Below are 19,014 nucleotides of genomic sequence, written 5' to 3'. Positions count from 1 at the left end.
AAACACGAATCTCATCCCCATTTGCACAGAAAGAATTTCCAAGTAAAATCATTCTTTTTCTGTCCATACTCTGACAGTCTGTATTATGGACAAGGAATTCTCTCTGAAGCTAGAAAGCATCCCACTTGCACCTGCACAAGGCACACGTGTATGCTGATTTATGGGATATGATTGCTTTAGGGACTTCATGGCTTGCAGAAACATGTTTGTCTAATTTCCTTTTATTTCAGTTTTTCATACCAGAAAGACTGGTATGAAAAACACCACATCATCCCATTACAGTACTATTAGTAGCAAGAATCAGTAAGGTTTTTTTGTAAATCAAGTGCTTTGCTTTTCATTTTAACCAATTTCAGTTGTGCTTTAAAAAGTTAAGAAAAATAATTAGATAATCAATGAAAAAGTATCTAATTACTCCTAGCTTGCTAAGTACATCTGAAATTGTGGTTAAAAAACCCAAATATGCTAGAGTTACAGGAAAAGATATTCAGCCAATATCAACATCCCTTACACAGGCTCATGCAACTGAGTGAACATTTAACCAGTCTTTGGAAGAGGCTGAACGAGGCAGAGAGCAGCAGCCACTGTAGAATTGGGTGGTTGGAGTCGACACCCCGGCACCTGTGCTGATCTCCCCCAGCCTGAATGGGGCTTATCCTTCAGGATCAATGGTCAGTGTTTATTTAGCCAGTGAGATTAGGATGGGATTGCTCCTAGACCTTGTTCCCTTTGCTGGAAGCCAAAGACCTGTCAAAGAGGGAATATGCTGTTTGGGGACCCAGCGATCTGGTGATGTCAATGCGCCTCAGAATGGCTTTCCACTTAAGGGAAAAACATGGAAATATTTGAAAGAAAAATAAAGTATTGCTAGATTTTTGGTTCAGTAAGGTTTTTCTGATTTAAAACTAGATTTTTGCGAATCAATTAACAGAAATGGTGATTTTATTTTCTACATTTCTTCTGCTTTACAAAGCATCAAACTGCTGATAACATCCATCTCAAGGCAAAGAATATAGCTTTTCTATTTCTGTATTTTCTCAGTGATAAATTGAGTACAGTAATGAAAAAATGTAGGAGTGTGATGAAAGGGCTGCAGAGAGAAAAAGTGCTCGTCCTTTCTCTTCTCTCTGCATTTACCAAGTGAACAATATGAGTCACAGAAAATAGGGAAAATCTATGGCATCAGAAATTGAAGAATGATTATCTGCAGAGAGTCTGCTTCTTCATTGATGGAAAAATGGTTGCATGACAAAATAACTGTGGGTAAGAGATGAAGATCCTTCGATTTGCTTGGAAAAAAGAAAGCTGTCATGTTCATCTTTCAAAGAACTTTCAGCATCATAACAAATTTTGCCCATCAGCCTTCATTCAGAGCACATCCTTCCTGCTTCGCAGAGCAGGCTCTGGTTGCGAAGTGAAACTTTGGGGCTGCTATCTGCCTGCGCTCCTGTGGTAACTTTGGGGTTTAGGCCAACGTGCTTGTTCCAGAAGCACCCCGGTTGGAGACACGTCTCCATCCCTCCTCGGAGAAGTGGTGGTTTGTTTCCAGTTTGGGGCCAACCTCTCTTATACATAATATATACATTATTTTGCTAAGCTCTTACTTTCAGTCTTTGAAGAACATGGGTTCATAACATAAGCATCAGAGATATTAGCATAACAGTGTAAAAATGGTCTCTGAAAATCACTGTTAGTATTCATAACAGAAAAAATCCACCTGATATTTTAGCCTAATTTTTGTTAAACTTTCTAAATCTTACTAAAATATTTATGAAAAATGTATTCAATTTAGGTAGTTCTTAGTTAAAGGTTTGGTTATTCTACATGAAAATCAATCACAGTGATATGATTGATACATAGTTGGTAAGATTTTCTTAATCTTTTATGCTCATTAATTTTAGTAATAAATTTAACCCTTTTGTAAAGGGTTAAAACCTTCCATTACTTGAAGTTTTATGCAGTGGTACCCTCTGAATTTATAAATTTATTCCAATGCGCATGTTATAAATGGCTTCTTGGCTTGGTAACAGTCCTCCAAGTATGATGGAAGCAGCCCTCCCTGCCGCGGGCCTCTGCTCACGTGCGGCTCCACCTTTGCTGGGGCTGTTGCTCACAAAACCTGGGTGAGAGTTTGAACCTTCAAGAAGCAAGACACGGTGAGCACATGGCCGAAAGCCACAATGTATTTTTGGTTTAGTGATGCAGAGAAAACTCCTTGCTTTGATGAATCAATAGCAAAATTCTCACTGACTTCAGCAAACCTCTTAAGTATAAACTCGCTTTTCATTCAATTCCCATATTCAAGGCATGGCTCATTTCAAATTGTTTTGACAAATCCGAATAGATTTGCTTATTTGAGATATTGCTGCTGAAGATAAATAAACTATTTTAATGTGACCCTTTCAGAGTCCAAGGACTGTCGGTGCACACCACCGTCCTTAGCAGCTCGGCAGGGAGCAGGAGAGACGGCACCCATGCAGGTGACACATCTGCCACTGCTGATGTCTTCCCAAGTCTCTCATGCCTTCATAAACTTTTATTGAGGTTAAAATAGATCATTACCTTTGAGAAGTGACGCTGCCACAAGTAGAGCAGGTAAAGGCCAATATTTCTGTGCCAAAATGAATGATTTAGGAAAAATCTTGTAGATGTGAATCCAGGTGTGTCAGCCTTTAACCAGCCAGCATCTGCTTCCAGAAAACCTTCCTGCCCCTGTGACTCCAGGATACTGTTGATAGAAATACAATAGATACAACAGACAGAATACTTGCTTATGCATCTTTTTATTTGAGTTTTCTTCCAATTCTGCATTAGCATGTTCCTGTGGCCATGTGGGTCTTTTTTCTATAATTTAAGGCTGATATTCAAGTTGGTCTAAAACAAATTGATCACTGATAACAGATAACGTGATAATAAATTTCTAGTTAAAACATAAAGGATATTTCACTAGTTTATACAAATTATGGTTATACTGCTAATGATAGGTCAAAAGAAAAGAGATTAATCAAAAACTTACAAAAATACTACTTTTATGAGGTTTTCCTCATGCTTTAGTGTTGACATGAATTGGAAATAAATGATGAATCAAGATGTAGCCATTTTTCTTCACAGCTCACCCATAATTTATTTTATCAGAACCAGTGTGCCAATGCTGCTTCGGCGTACAAGACAAAGTGTGTTTAATAAGCAAGAGGTGAGGACCTTTAGGCAATGCTCTTCAATCAAACTGCTGTTAAGGAACTAATCATGTAAATGCAAAAAAGAAAAAAAATACTCTTAGTTTTCCCAGTTGGTGACTGATTGCCACATAAATGAAGATTTGTGCCACACTAGCACAGGCACAGGCTGTTGTCTGCTTCTTTATATTATTTACTCTACTGATTTAAAAACTGTATTAACTATATTCTAAAAATCATATCTGTTTTGGGGGTATTTTACAAGTCACTAAATATTAAGCACATCTTATTATTTTATTTTGTCAAACATGAAAAAAATCTGTGTGTTATCTTTGTGCAGTATTTGATTACAATGGGGGGGCTTCAGCTGGACAAAAAATGATGCTACATGGAGCGTCATCTAGATGGTTACCTGCATTTTTATGCATTCATAAACAGTTAAATTGACCATGGCAGGTGCAGGTAGGGAGGGAGGTGCTTTGACTTTTCACGTTATTTCTGCTGGGCTGTGCTGAGCTGCTGCAGTCAATGAGCCAGCGCTGCCGCCTACACCATCTCGTGAGACTGTCCCACGACCTCAGGTTATGCATTTCACCAGGAGTAATAATCTGTGAGCTGCCCTTGGAGTTACACTTACAACGCATGTCTGAAATGCTCCAGAAAATACAAACTCTTTCTTTTCCTTCCATTAACTCTTTTCAGCAGCCATAAGGAGGTGAGATACCGTGGGTCAAGACTGGCACAGTAATACAATTCATAGGCATCGCCATTTAGGAGTAGTAAAATGTTGCTGAGCACATGGGCAATTAAGTGGTTCCATAGATGAATATGGCTTGAAAAATTCTGAACTTTTATTTTTCTGTAACTTGCAGTTTCCACTTATCCTGGCTTTCAAGGAATTTCCTTCCCAAAGAAAAACCTTATTTGCCCCTACCTCAAACTGGGAATTTGGGATGGGATTTCATCCATGAAGGGTTTCTTCTCTGAAACCTAGACCTTTTAAAATACAGCACTTTACATTTTGTTTTAAACTCAACTAACTGCATACAAATTTAAATCTTTGCTGTTGATTTACTCTTGCTCATCTACTCCTGTTTGACAATCTTAATGTTAGTGGCTACTGTTTCCTGGGACGTGCCCTTCATCGCCTTCATGGCCCTTGCCCGGACTCGCTCCACTCTCTCCATGCTTCTTTTCCAGGGGGACCCAGCCCTTCACCCAGCACTCCAGATGTGTCACACCAGGGCTGAGCAGAGGGGGATATAATAATATTTCTTGTGTGGCAACTCTAATGCACCCTGGGGAAAAAAAAGTATATAAAAGTGGAGCAAGGTGGGGGGAGGGGGGGGGGTTGAGTGTTTACAAATGATTTTGCAACTCTAAAAAGTACAATTATCTGTTTTATGATAGATAATGTGGTGCAATATGTTCAACTATAAAAACAATTTTGTTGGAAAAAAATTGTTGTGATGTTTATGGTTGTTTTTTATTTTAAAATAAGGTATTTCAGATGTGGCATTTAGAGGTGTTTAGGGGATCAAAATTGTTTACAGGTCTGAGGATGAAAACAGTGTACATGTTTGGCAGAGAGGTGGAGGATTTATGTAGACATAAATAATTTAAAAATCTTGACAAAATTAAGGGCATTTTAAAACAGTGAAACAGTTTCTTGCTTCTTGGAGCATTCGAAGCATGCTGATTTATGGTAACTTATGAATTTTGCATTGTAATACTGTGACTTTCATTCACTAACCACTTGACTGATAGTAATCTATGCAAAGTCCAGCCTTAAAGGGATTCTTTGCAATCCTGCCATTTTTAGTTTGGGGTCACAAATATTTGGCGTCATCTACTTTCTTTATAAAGCCACTGGTGGGAGGGTGTCCTCTCCCAAAACACATGGAAGCAGGCTCGGATTTATTGCTGGGCGGGGGGTCAAGAGCAAGTGATGAAGCTTCACAAGCACATACAGATACCTCACTGGCTAATTAGCCACTGTGCTGGATTAGCAGCATTAGCTGCTGCGTGGGATATCAGTCAGTGTAATCTCCTGGAAATAAGTTACATCTGTTTCTGCTAATTAATACACCTCACAGTAGTCACAGTGGTTTGCATTTGGCAATATTATGAATTTTTTGTTGCTTGGTGATGGTTATTGATGAGCTCTGCAGATGGTCGACTGGCCTGTTGAAGACCCTGCTAGCTGTTAATGCAGTCCCCCTCTTTTCATTCACATACGGTTCAAACATATTACTTATTCCTAATAACCACATTTCAACCTGGTTTGGTTTTTTTTTTCTTAAAAACTTTCCTTTGATTAACTGTCCTTTTTTTTTTCTTTTTTTTTTTTCCCCCCACATTTGAGTGTTATGGTTGTGTCTGGTTATTCAGTCACAAGGTGCTTCATCCTTCTGACTAAAATGGGAAGAATAAGAGAAGGAAAGAATAGGAAATTAGGGTTTTCTTACAAGAAACCTTCATGCAAGTGAATATGTCAAAATTTATGAAAACTTCTGGAAAACAGAATCATTTGTAAAGCGGAAGGTTTTCCAGATGCTGGGGGATCTGATGACTGCAAACTGGAAAGTCGTATAGATTCTCAATTAGTAGAAAATGGAGTTCATCGCTGGTTTTAATAACCCTCATAAGCACATTTTAATTTTTGTACGTATTTGTCATAAAAACTAATTATTATGTCCAAGCCATAAAAAGAACAATAATCTATTTCTTATGTCATGTTAGTGATTTCTAGATATTATACAAGTTAATGAAATCAATATGCATATTAGGAAGGCAAAGCAATAAATTATTCTGTCTGCAGAGAGAAATCAATGTTTCACCTTATTTTTTTCAGTATCTACAGCAGACAGCTGAGGTCACAAAGGTCCCTAACCTGTCATTCCAGCAATGCGGGGTTCAGAGATGCAGCTGATGGTAACCCCACAGTGAAATGCAGCATCCTTGTCTGCTGTGGGCAAGCTGTCCCATTGCCAAAGGGGTGAGAAGCCTCCAGTGGATGTACTGTTGGCCCTGGCTGCATTGGCCACCTCAGAGGAAAAGTTTCTTTTTGCAGCCAGGTCTGTCCTGTGCTCCCATCACTGCCATGCCTGGGAGTGAGCGGGGAACCGAGCCAGGGACCTGCTGCCGTGTGTTTGTGGAATGAACTGCTAGAGATTATTAGCTCAAGTCAAGACCTGATGACTTTTTATCTCTGATAAACATCTCAAAAAAAAAAAAAAATCCCACACGTATTTTGCAGTTTTCATAGCTAAATTTAGATTTTTTTTGAAATTTTAAAAGGCAGATGTACAGAAAATGTTACAAAAGCTGTATATACATGGAAAAAAATTGTATATTCAAAGATGGGCTCTAGGAAGATATGGAGATAGTCATGCCGCCTTAGTGCGCTTCCCCAAGGGGTGGTGTGTGCTGGTGGGAGGAGAAGTGTGGTGTCTCCACTACCTTCTGCTGAGACCGTGCTGCCCGCGCTGCGGGAAGAGTAGGAAGTTCAAGAGTGTTACGTTCAACGCCCACCATGCCCTGCACTGCAGGAAGAGTGGGAAGGGGCGTGGCTGTCCAGGAGCCTTATGTCATTCATCAGGTTGGTGGGATCAGAGGGTCATCTGCTCCCAAATGCCAGAGAGAAACATCTGATCAGGAAATTAAAATGCAGGGACCCTGAGAAGGTAATAATCCCCTCCTCTTCTGAGCTCTTTTTCTAGATTTCGGCTGTGAGTGCAGCTCAACTAGTGTTTCCTGAATACTAATGGTAACAAATTACATTGAGATAGTGGGTTTTATTATCACCAAGGAGTCCCCAGTGCATTACAAGCTGGTTTGTACATCACAAACAATCATTCCCCCCCCACCCCGATGATGCGCAGAGAGGTCTCAGCAGCTCAGAGCAGCATCACACCATCGGGGCAGGGGGGTACCCGAACTGGTGGGTGGCACCGGGGCAGGGGGACAAGGACAAAGCCCACTTTGAGTGCAAAAAGCCATTTGGGCAGTGTTCTGCAGTTCACAGCAGCTTTTGCGGAGATAGCTGTGGGGTCCTTCATGATGGCAAATGTCAAGTGCCTCCATTTTATTTGTCTTCGAGGCCTTGAGATTTGGACCGCAGGTTGTTACCACTTATGAGCTGGTTTGGAGCTGCTTCTCACCGAGATGGACTGGTTCCAATGAATTGTACTTTAGTGGCATCAGGGTGGAATAAGATTATGATTGTTATTATTAATGTTATCATTATTATTGCACACTTGCTTTTATAGTAGCTTGCTATTAAGTCCTGTCTGAACTTCATTCTCATGCCATTTGTTTTAATTGCTTTTGGAAACAGAAACATTTATTTCTCTCTGTTATAAACAGCCCAAGGGAAAATAAACATGTCACTGTGTCCCTCATGCCACACTCTATTGGTACGCACTGCTAATAAAGGTGATTCATTTATTTAACGCTGTAGTGGATATAATCTTTGATAAATATTTAAACAAAACACTGTACAAACCAGCTAGGTAAACAACTTTTTTGAGTATGCTCCCTGGTTTTTTTCTCTCCTATAATGTTGACAAATTACTTATTAAAGCAGAGTATCATAACTATTCCCAACAAAGAATTAGAGAAAGGAAATAATGGAAAATGCTGAAATTTTCATATTGTTGGTCATTTACAGAAACTTTTTAGAGAATGCATTCATCCAGGCACATGAAGGAAGGGGATGGTGGAGATTTAAAACTGCATAAGGATGGGTTTGTACATTAGGATAATACTGTAACACTGGGGATGTTGCATTACCTGCATGACTACCTGTGAGGCTGAATTATCATTTGCTCCTCCATGTTTGTCTTTTGCTCCGTATTTTTCTCTCAATTAACCAGAATTTAAGTAAGCAATGTAATAGACTGATTTCTGGACAGAAAATGAAGCTTCACTGAAATGTAAATCTTTTTCCAGACTGTTTATCATCACTTTAAATTTCATCAGCAAAACAAAAAATAATAATTCAATTTTTCTCATTTGTTTTAGAAAACAGAAATCTTTGTCTTTGATTTTGATTCATTTTGACTCCCAGAAAATGATCAAAGGCTAAAGTGCATTTAATATTTGAAGTGACATGAGCAACTCTTTAATTTGAAATTTGCAAATGGGGAATTGGTCCTAAATCACTCAAAATATTTCTCTGGAAAATCAGACCATCAGGTGGGTTAGAGCAAATCTGTTCTGCAACCTCACAGTTGCTTGGTCATCACTTAGCAATAACTCTTCAGCTGCTCCAGGTACCTGCAGGGGTTTCCTTCCGTTGCTCTCCCACTGCAGTAATGTACTGTGCCTGTCACCAGTATTTGGCAGCATCAGGAATCCTGTACCATGCTGTACCTTACATGAACACCCTGGCACCCACTGTACATTGCTCAATTGCACTTATAGCCCCATTTAGGCTTCCTTCTGTCAAGGGAGGGATTCCACCTTTGGGGCAATCGCCCCAGGCTCCTCGTTCAGTCCCTTCACCCCACTGTCCCCGCAAAAGGGCGGTTTGATAAAACTATAGAAAGCAGAAGTTTAGTTTTGATTGCCTTCTCTATTTAGTTTCTACAAGAAGTCTGTATACCTTGTCCTAAATGGGAAGGTATTAATTTAAAACCATTTTAAGAAAAAACGTCAAATGACTGTAAAGTGCTTTTCATTTTGGACCCTTGTACAAAATTTACTTGGGAGTTTCATTTGTCTTTCATCCTTGCCTGTTATATTGTTTCTTATGCATTTCTTTAATCCATAAAAGTTTATTCACTGCTATATTTAATTTTTTTTCTGACCTTCACAGTTGCTGTGTGGGATCGGTGAAAGACTGTAGTCATTGAAATGTAGAGTAGCTCTGCAATGGATTTAATCTGCACTCGAAGCTCAGCATAGCAGATATTACAAGCTAAATCTGCTCATAGGTCAGAGTCTTTAGAGGTATTATAAGGAGTATGTATGCAAAATAAACATTTTTTAATTCTTATTAAATATTAAATTTCCATTGTGATTATGCATATATATTCTAGTCATAATTAATAAATTCCACAGATTTTAGTGATCTGAATGTAATGATCCCTAACAGTCAGTAAATAGCAGAAAAATTAACAGCATACCAACATACCAGAAATCATTATTTGTCTCAAATTGTGAGGTTCCAGAAATACTTACTATAGAAGCCAATTTCTATCATGGGAAAGAAGGTCTTCCTAGGAAATCATTGATAAAAATAAAATCTACAATTTTTCATGAGTACCAGATCATATTGTATCGTTTCTGTAATTTTACAGAATTACATTATACAGCAGGACTGCACTTCTGTGCTTACATGTGTGTTATCTTAGTTAATGTATGGCTTGTATTCATTTATTTTCTATTTGTGTTTTGGAGATGCATAAATGATGCAACCTACTCAGTGTCATTGTAATAAGACTTACAGACATCTTCTACTAGTTTTTATTTAATTTCCCCACTATAAAGCCTGGATTAAAGAAGAGCCCAGTCAATTAGAAAATGAACAAAGCATGTACTTAAGAGAAAATCACTTAATCTGCACTGTGTAAGCCTGGAAAATTCTCCATCTTCTACCATGTCACAGTTCAAATCTTCCCTTAGAAAGACTGCAAATTTCCTGGTGATAATCCTCAAAAAGAAACAAAAACATGCACACTTCTTCTGGATCAGACTTTCCAGTCTTTAGCAAAATCTGGAGAGGGTTTGTCCACTGGGATCTTGTGTCCCTTGAGGCAACGACACTGGGGTCTGTGTTCTGTACAATGCTGAGTACAGAAAATCACTGGGTATAAAAATAGGGCTCAAACACTGTGCTGTAGTTACAGAGCTTCCAGCCTGTGATTTCTTCTTTTTTCCATATTTAAAGTTCAGTTGTAGTTCTGTGATAGATCATCTAACAGGGCACAGAGACACAAATAACAAAGTCAGAGAGGAAAGTGCTGTAGTAGTCCATTGGCAATTACATCAGGCATCTCTGTGGTGTTGTAGTGAAACGCGATGGCCTTCCAGTGGGTGCACTGTACCTGCCTGCTGTCAGAAAAATGGTGGTGGAGCATCACTGGAGGGGGGGAATCATTACTCCAGAGAGTTTCTGTCTCCCTAATAAAAATGCAATAGATCTTACGTGTTTATAACCATAGTCTCTTATATAGTATAAATGTTATTATAAAATATTGTACATTTAAAAATTATATACAGCCGTAGCATATTTTGGATATAATGGATGGGGGCATGAAGTACTATCAGCAAGGTCTGTGTGCACTCACGTCCCGTAGGCTCCAAACAGCTGCAGGAAGAAAATTGATGGTGTTGATTTGCCCTTTGGGTGAAAATGTCTGACTCTGGGATTTATGGGAAGGAGTAGGAAATACTATTTGAAGGCGCAAATTCCTTCTGTGTGCATGGGAATGCCAAAAGCTGTTGTCTCCTGTCTGTGCCGATTGCTGCAGGCAGCGGTGTCAAAAAATCTGTAAAACAGAAGAAACCTGCCAGGGCTGTGCCGTGAGGGCATTGCATTGCCCTCCACCCCTGGCAGACCCTGCGGGGAGGCTGCTGCCTGCAGGGAGGGGAGCAGGTACCCCCAGTGCTGGCAGCTGCTCCCAGGCAGGCCAACGGTCTGCTGAAATCCCAATGTTCAAAGGGTGTTTGTGTGCTCTTGAGGGGAGGACTTTGCTTTCTGAGATTTGTATGGATTTTAGAAATATGCATTTGATTGAATATTAATGCTTCTGCAGAAGCGAAGGCTGAATCACAACAGACCAAGGCACTTCTGTGACATGCTGCTTCGCCGTGAGCATCCCTTGCACCATGTGCTCTCGCTCTCCTCCACTGCAGCTCGGACCCTAAAAACAGCATCTTCTGTGCTCAAACACCACAGTTAAGTAGAGCTGCAGTGCATCTTGCAGGAGGGCTCTGAAATGTGGTGAACAGTGTTTTGCAAACTCCTGCGCACGTTGCTGTTTGCCCGTTCACGGTTAGAAATTCATAAGCATTTCACAGATGGGTTGGTCAACAAATTAATTCCAGTCCAAAAGAAATGGTCAGTTAAGCTGCTGAAAGCAGCATCTTCTCTCCCCCCTCTGTGTTTTTTGCTTAATTATGAAATTATAATTAGGAAAAAAATCAAATTATCATTGCAGACAGAGGGGTGGGGAGTGCAGCCTAGCATTTGGATGAAGAACTTCAGGGTATTGGGGATTCTGGAAAACAGGCTATATAACACTTCTTTTTCACCAAAAATGTCACTCTCTAATGAAAAGCAAGCATACGAAGCTTCAGCTAAGGCAATATGAGTACAAAAGCTATACTTGCAACACCTGGGAGGGATGAAGCAGGTGATTCCTTAGATTCTGGTGGTAAAATCTCTCTTGCCAACCTCCCAGATGCAACACTTCTGTACTTATAATCCAATTCCTCTCACAGTTTTTATATGTTCTATTGGGTTTGGCTATATTCTGTATATAAAATAGGATTGATTACATTATAATCTAAGAAGGGAGTTGGCTACTGTATGATTTAATAAAAATGTAGTTCATAACTTGTCATCACCTTTATCTGGGGAAACCTTCTGAAGAAACAGAGCTGTATGTCCAGCCACATATGTTATAATCTTGATACTACATAGACTTTAACTGGACATTTTGACAGGGGGAATATATTTTATGAAACAAGATGGGTGCACTTATGCTGAGACCCCAGATTATTTACCTGATAATTTTAAATTGTGCTGAAAATAAGGTATCCTTTCCCATGTTTAAAAAGCAAAAGGAGCTAAAAAAAGCAGCTCTACCCTACAGTCATTCCCACTACACTAGTAAGCTTTATTATGCTGCATCATTTATGTACACAAGAATGTAACTGAGAATATAATTCCTGTCCTTGAAAATGAGAAATGAGACCCTGCAATGAACTATAGGCCTCACGTCAATCCCCTGCAAAATAATGGCACACTTAATTTTGGACTCCAGGAAGAAGTAGGAGATAAAATATGTTGTCAGCCAGAGGCTCGATTCTTATCAGCATGAATCAGTCAGGTTTCAGGGATAGCAGATCTGATCAGACAAAGCAGCTCTTCCAAACAGCCGGGTGAAAAAGCAGGTCTTTGTCAGCCACTGGTGGGGAAGTTTGATTTGGGAAAGTCTTAACAGAGCTGCCATAACATAAACATTAGACAGAGCAGGCAGGTCCCTTCTGCAGCAAAGCCCCAGAGATGCTTCTGCTCTCCCTCCTCCTGCTGGGGACACCAGTTTTTACCTACAAGATATGCGATTTTAAAGAGGAAATTAAGAAGTTTCCATAGTGCTGCTGAGAAGGGAATCACAGGTGGACATGCAATGGGACCAAGAGGACCCTCCAGGTACTTATGTTATTCTGGTGGCGTATGTAACTGGTATTTTTAACCACACAGGAGATCCATGCAGCAAGCCCTCCTCATCTCTTCAGTGCCTCCTGCCCCCCCTCTCCTTCCACAGCTGGCCATGGCAGGAGCTGAAGGGATAATAGGAAGAATAGTCCTAAGAGAAAATAAAGCTGAGGTAAAGTAGGGGGCTTACCTCTGTACATAGTGTTGGTAAGACTCTTGCTAGGCTATTATGCCTTGTTCCACTCTTCACATTTCAGGATGATTCAGATATTCCTCAAAAGAGAGAAACTAGTATTATCTAGAAAGCCTCACAAAAATTAAGCTTGTGGTGCTCAAATCATCTGCAGAGAAAGATGAAGAGGTGATTTATCACGTTGTACGGGTTCTTAGTCATAGGAAAGATACTTGATAGTAAGGGGGATGTTCAGTCTTGCACACAAAAACATAATAAGATCTGATTTCTGAAAGCTGAATTTAGTGGGATGCAATTTTGAACTAAGATGCTATTTTCTGGCAGCGAGGGGATATTTCATCGCTGAAAGTGCTTACCAGATGTGGCAGTATGAGTATCATCTGGAATTGCCCGGATAAGACTACACAGCTTTCTAAAACATAGACTTTAGTCAGGCTTCTTGGAAAATCTGTAGAGCCTGTGACTATCTGAGTTCAGACTAAATTATCCTATGGCCCCTTTGGCCATATATATTCCACAAATCTGTTAATACAGTTGAATTTTGTTCATATCAAATTCTGTGCTCCATAACCACGGCTTACATGTAGAATCACTGAGGAAAGATTTTCAAATTGTGTGCCATGAGAACATATGGCTTTGTCAAAATTAAAATATTTGACAAAATACTATAGGTTCGGGCTTTGAACATGGCGGCGAGACTGACAGCCAAAGTTAACGGCTATCCTAAACAAGGAGGAGAGGGAAACAGCTGGAGCTGCAGGAGGAAATCCAGGGCTGGGAGCTTGAGCATTAGGGAAAATATTCTGCTTTTTGTGAGAAGAGGACACTTGAAAAGGACGTGAGTGATAAAGAGCAAATAAAACCTTATGAGAAAAGGGAGAGGAGGCCAAAGACAATGCTTACATTAAGCAGCAGAGAAAAGAGTAGACTGTGTTAATCTTTGTCTTGGAAAAGAAATTTTTTTTGTCTATGTGAACTGAATGAAATTCTATTACTTCAATTCTACATTCCTGCCTATGGCAGGACCGTCAGTGTATTTTCTTTGGAAATTTGTATTTTGGGAGATTTGATTACAATTGCTTATATGATCCAGCTTTTCTGCTGGTATTCATTCTTTATGCCACTCTGCTCACAAGACCTACAGTAGTTGTGCTGAAGGTCTAGCAGTAGAGCATGCCAAGAGCTCCTCATTCCCGCTGAAATTAATGTTATTATATTTCTAATCTGTTTGTATCAGTCACGCTAAATCAGTATACTGAACAATGAGTGGGTATTTCATGCACCCATTTTGTGGTGATGGATGCAGGAATGAGACTGGACTAAACCTAATCCTGACCCTGGCACAGCCTGACCACCAGGAGGCCTCCTTTAACTTGCTTTAGTCTGTACTGGCCACCCAGGTGCGACTGTGGCAGCACAGCATGCTCCAGCCACATCCCCTATGTTTAGTGACAAGTTTAAGGCAAATAAAAATCACCTGGATAAATAACATTAGGTGTCAGGTGTGAAAAATCCCTCTATGGTACTGCTTCAATAATGCCAGAACATGAGCAAATCTCTCTCTTTTTCTACCTTCAAAGGTGCAGAACCTCAAATAAGAAGTTTAATGCTGTTGGAAATCTTACACCGTAACATTTAGTTAATCTGGAAGATATTTCCACAGTTCCAAATATCTATTGCGTCAGTCAATTGTATATATTTACTTGTGAGAAGAACTGTTTTGAGTTATTTGATTCCTTTACTTGACTTTCTGGAATGTTCTTTCTTGAAGGATAAAGAAATAAGTAGCTCAGATTTAGGAAGATATTTTTAAAATATTGTAGACTGACTAAAGCCACCGTGTTTGCCCCATTACTCATGAAATTCTGCTCTCAGATGGGTTTCTACATTTGGGATAGGATGATCCCTCACCAGCTGTCTTTAGGAAGCAGATTTATTTTTCATATGCTGTACACAGAAATAAGAATTCCTTTCAATGTTTTGTCTGTTGCCAAGCTGAAATGTTAATGATATTTAACTTGGGCTGGAATGGGGAAGTGGGGGAGACCTGTATTAACAACACCACCTTTCAGGGTAGAGGGGACACCGAGGAAGGGTCATGGCATGGCATAGCTGACGTGGGGTAGGCATGTAGGTGGCAGCTGTTCATGTTCTCCTTTAGGACAGGAGAGACTTTTGCAGAAGGAAGTTGAGTAACGAGTTCATTGCGGGGATCTGCAAAGAAATCTGATTAATAAATTATCCCTTTACGTGGAAATACCTCTTCTGTACGTTTCAGCTCCTAAAAATGGTCTGTAATGACTGCATGTTTTTTCAGGTCATGAAGTGTAGTGGGGAAGAGTAGATTATCACCTTTGTGAGTTAGACTATGGCAAATTCAAAAGTGTATCTCTGTTCAAGTGATTGTGTAAACCTGCTTGAACTTCCAGATCAGGTAATACTGAACTTCACTGCTTTAGGAATTAGGGAAGGTTCAGCTTTCCCCAGACCTTCACTTTCCCTAAAGACAATGTTTCTCTGCTAATTAAAAATACTCTACATAGCCTTTTAATTTTCTTTGCTCACAAATGCATAGCCACAAGCAAGCACTGAGAATTTCCAGCTTTTTGAAGTCTGTCTGACCCCAACTTATTTCTATGGCTGAAATACTTCCAGTCACCGGACCAGGGAAAGGGCCGGAGAACATCTGCAGGTGGAGAACCCAAAGCACACAGAACCAGTCTGTGCATATGAGAAAGCTCTGTACTTTTTAAAGTACATTGAAGAGATGTTAACAATGTATTCCAGGTTGCTGAAATGGTTGCAAAGGTGTATGAATGGGTTCAGGAGGTAGGATTTTGGCTGTGACAAATTGGAACAAACCAGTGAGACAAGACTGTGGCATTCAGGAGAGTAAAGCTCCAGTTAGACAGAGACTTTGGTTAGGAAAATGGAAGATCATAATTTTTTTTTTCTCATTTTATTGATACCCACTTACCTTGCAGAGCGCTTGGATTTTAAAACAGTCATTACAGAAGGCTCCGAAACACCCACATGTAAGATCTGTATCTTTTACAGATATCTGTACAAAATTTGTTATTTATCATATAGAGAATAATGCTTTTCAGAAACATCAATAGGGTATGCCTTGCTACTGCATTGATTTGATTTCTATATCAAATGTAATAATAAGACATGTAAAGAAATACATATTTCTTTAGAAAGAAAGATTCATTCTGAAAACCAGAATTCCTGCCTTCATTGCTGGGACCCTGAGTTCCTTTCCTCCTCGTGTAACATTACAAGAAGTAAAGCATTCCCTTAAGAACAGGCCATTTAATGCTTTCCATCATTTTCCATCCATGTGGAACTCTGTTCTCTTATGCCCAGATGTATAAATAGTACAGAAAATGGAGTTTAGTGAAGAATTCTGCTGGTGAAATGAAAGAAGAAATCTAGTTTATTTTTTTCTTAGCCATGTTGCTACTGCAAGCCTAAAAGCAATACAAAGCAACAGAAATAAATGTATTTTAGTCTTCTCCATGAACAGATATGACTTTCCAAGTTCACATGGAGTAGATGTGATAGGCATCATTGTTTTTAAAAGCACAAGAAAAATTTAATCTTCTTTTCAAACTGCCACGAGCAAGCTCAACCTTCTCTTAAACAAGAGCATCCATCAGTAGCAGTTTACTGGGAACTTGATAACAATACCTGCTTTGCACAAAATAGAGGAAATTGTTGCTTTCTTATTTGTAGCATTTTGAATCCATGGCTGAGTTTCTGCAAATGTGATGGAAATAGCTGTGGTCACACCTAAACAAGGTTTTTGCATAGTTATATTTCAACAACTGCGTGTATTTTTATCAATAATGGCAATATGGGCATCCCAGCTCTCCTCAGCTATCTGTGCTCTGGTGGAATTGCACTGATTCAGCAGCTCTCCATTACAACTTTCTCCTTGTTTCATTCCAGTTTCTCCGAAGATATTTCGCATTTCGAGTGACATCGTTGTGAACGAAGGAAGCAATGTTACTCTGGTGTGCCTGGCCACAGGGAAGCCAGAGCCTTCCATTTCTTGGAGACACATCTCTCCATCTGGTAAGCACAAATATCTGTCACCTGGAGCTTTCTGCAACGTTTCACCAGTAGCAGGCTTTGCATTTTCAGTTTTCAGAAGTGTGACAGCATCACTTTTGTATGCCTTAAAAAGTGTGTGCCTAACTAGACCTTTAGAAAATAAAAGCTTCTTCAGATTTCAGCTGAGATCAGTGAAAACTATACTACTGTAACATAGGAATGTAGAAATAAAGGCACCCTAAATATGAGTACATTTTTAAGCTCGTTTTAAGAGGCTGCAGACATTTACCAAACAATTCCAATTAAAAGCAAAACAAGGAAGTAATCAAGAACACACAGGGCTCTCTAGAAGCAGGAGTGAAAGTTAAAAACATTAACACATCATGCAATAGATTTAATTTAATGTAACTACCATTGAACCATTATTCCATGATACAGCATAGTTTATTAGAATAGTTTTATTGAACAAACTAAATTATATTTATGAAAAATTGCAAACAAAATGGCATCTAAATGCATAGTTTCTATTTAATATTTCCATTTATACTTTTAATTCCTCATAACATATTTAAAGGAAAACATTTAGCTTACAGGCATCTCTACACTGGTTGACTTGGTGCAGAGCCACCTGGTCTTGCGCTGGTTCTTTTATAGGGACTCTACAATGGTAATTGATTTTGCAGTGAAGGGCTTTCTGTTTGCTCACACAACTTTTATGAAATCCGTGTAATTGCAAGGAAGAACAGTTTCATGGGCTGTCACAGCTTACCGCAGTGTCTCATAATCCTGAGTAACAGTTTGCTTTACAAAGCAAGATCTGAAAAAAAACAAACTTTTGACCTTTAAGACAATGACAATGAATTCTGCTCAAAGTGTCCATCAAGGGACTAGGGAAAAAAATCAGTTGTACCAAAAAATGGATTTTAACTAAATGTCAAATAAAATTTTATTGGAAACCATGGTGATATTTTACAGTAATAGCTTAAAGCATTAGGTTGTCTACAGAAAGGAGCTGTTACAATTTTCCTGGAGAGGAAAAAAGCAGAAAAGGAGAATTAGTGCACTCAGGTTGGAGAAGGGGTCTGAGGAGGAGTTAGATCCTCCTCATCTTGAATTCAGACAAAATTAGTGCACATAATCACAAGGGCTTTCAGTGAACCCACTGATTTTGTATCTTGACCAAAGGACTGAGAATGAGGACTGAGAGGAAAAATATGATCATTCAACTACAGACCTATTATACTTACCACAATGAGAACTGAAAATGAAATTTGAGGAAAAGACTAATCAAAGATATCGTGGTACAGGAAGAGTAAATCAAAGTGCTCACGGTGCAATGATAATGTGCTCTTGCCAAGTGTCTAGCACAGCAAACTGCAGGCAGCCAGGTATGTTTTCTCACTGCTGAAGGAAGACTTAAGGGCAGGCATTTACAGCCTGTGCTTTGTTTCCCTTCCTTTGCCCAATACCTGCTTTGTTCTGCCTTCTCAGCCCTTCTTGGAAGCATATATGAATAGCGCCCATAGGAGACGGCAACATGCATTTACCATATGCTCACTGTTTCATTCTCTCTGTTGGAGCATCTTGACCAAGTAGTTGGCAGGTAATCCTGCAAATCACGTACAACTTCTCCTTTTAGGATTTTCTTTGGGGAAGGGTGGCGTGTTGGATTGATTTTGCCACATCCCTTACTCTCTCACCAGAAGAAACACAAACATGGGCTTAACAAATTTGGTACTTAAAAGAAAAAGGAAAATCACAGAATTGAACCACAAACTGGCTGAGGTGGGCAGGGACCTCTGGAGATCAGCTGGTCCAGACTCTGCTCAAGCAGGGGCAGCCGGAGCGGGTTGCTCAGGATGTGTCCAGCTGGGTTTGAATATCTCCAAGGATGGAGATGCCACAGCGTCTCTGGGCAACCTGTGCCAGTGTTTGATCACCCTTACTTTAAAAAAGCTTTTTTCACCTTTAAATGGAATTTCTTCTGTTTCAATGCGAGCCCATTGCCCCTTGTCCTGTCTCCAGCACCTCTGAGGAGAGTCTGGATCCATCTTATTTACATGCCCGTCAGGTATAGGACCCCCAGAGTCCTCTTCTCCCCAGGCTGAGACCCCACCAACTCAGCTGCTCCCCAGTTCAGCTGCTCCAGCCCCTTTGTCACCCTCATGGCCCTCTGCTGGACTTGTTCCAGGATG

At 39.8% G+C, this 19,014-nt stretch overlaps 1 protein-coding gene across 1 annotated transcript in view; it reads left to right on the top strand.

The window, feature by feature from the left end:
- The window catches only part of NEGR1 (neuronal growth regulator 1), a 170,602-nt gene that overhangs the window by 41,552 nt on the left and 110,036 nt on the right, over window positions 1-19,014 (top strand). Inside the window, exon 6 of the mRNA XM_009320667.1 lies at window positions 16,715-16,840. Coding sequence (XP_009318942.1) covers window positions 16,715-16,840 — 126 coding nt within the window. The remainder of the gene's footprint in view (window positions 1-16,714; window positions 16,841-19,014) is intronic.

Source organism: Pygoscelis adeliae, unplaced genomic scaffold (assembly GCF_000699105.1).
Source record: "Pygoscelis adeliae isolate BGI_AS28 unplaced genomic scaffold, ASM69910v1 Scaffold402, whole genome shotgun sequence".
Taxonomy (NCBI): domain Eukaryota; kingdom Metazoa; phylum Chordata; class Aves; order Sphenisciformes; family Spheniscidae; genus Pygoscelis; species Pygoscelis adeliae.
This window is presented reverse-complemented; position numbering and strand designations above follow the sequence as displayed.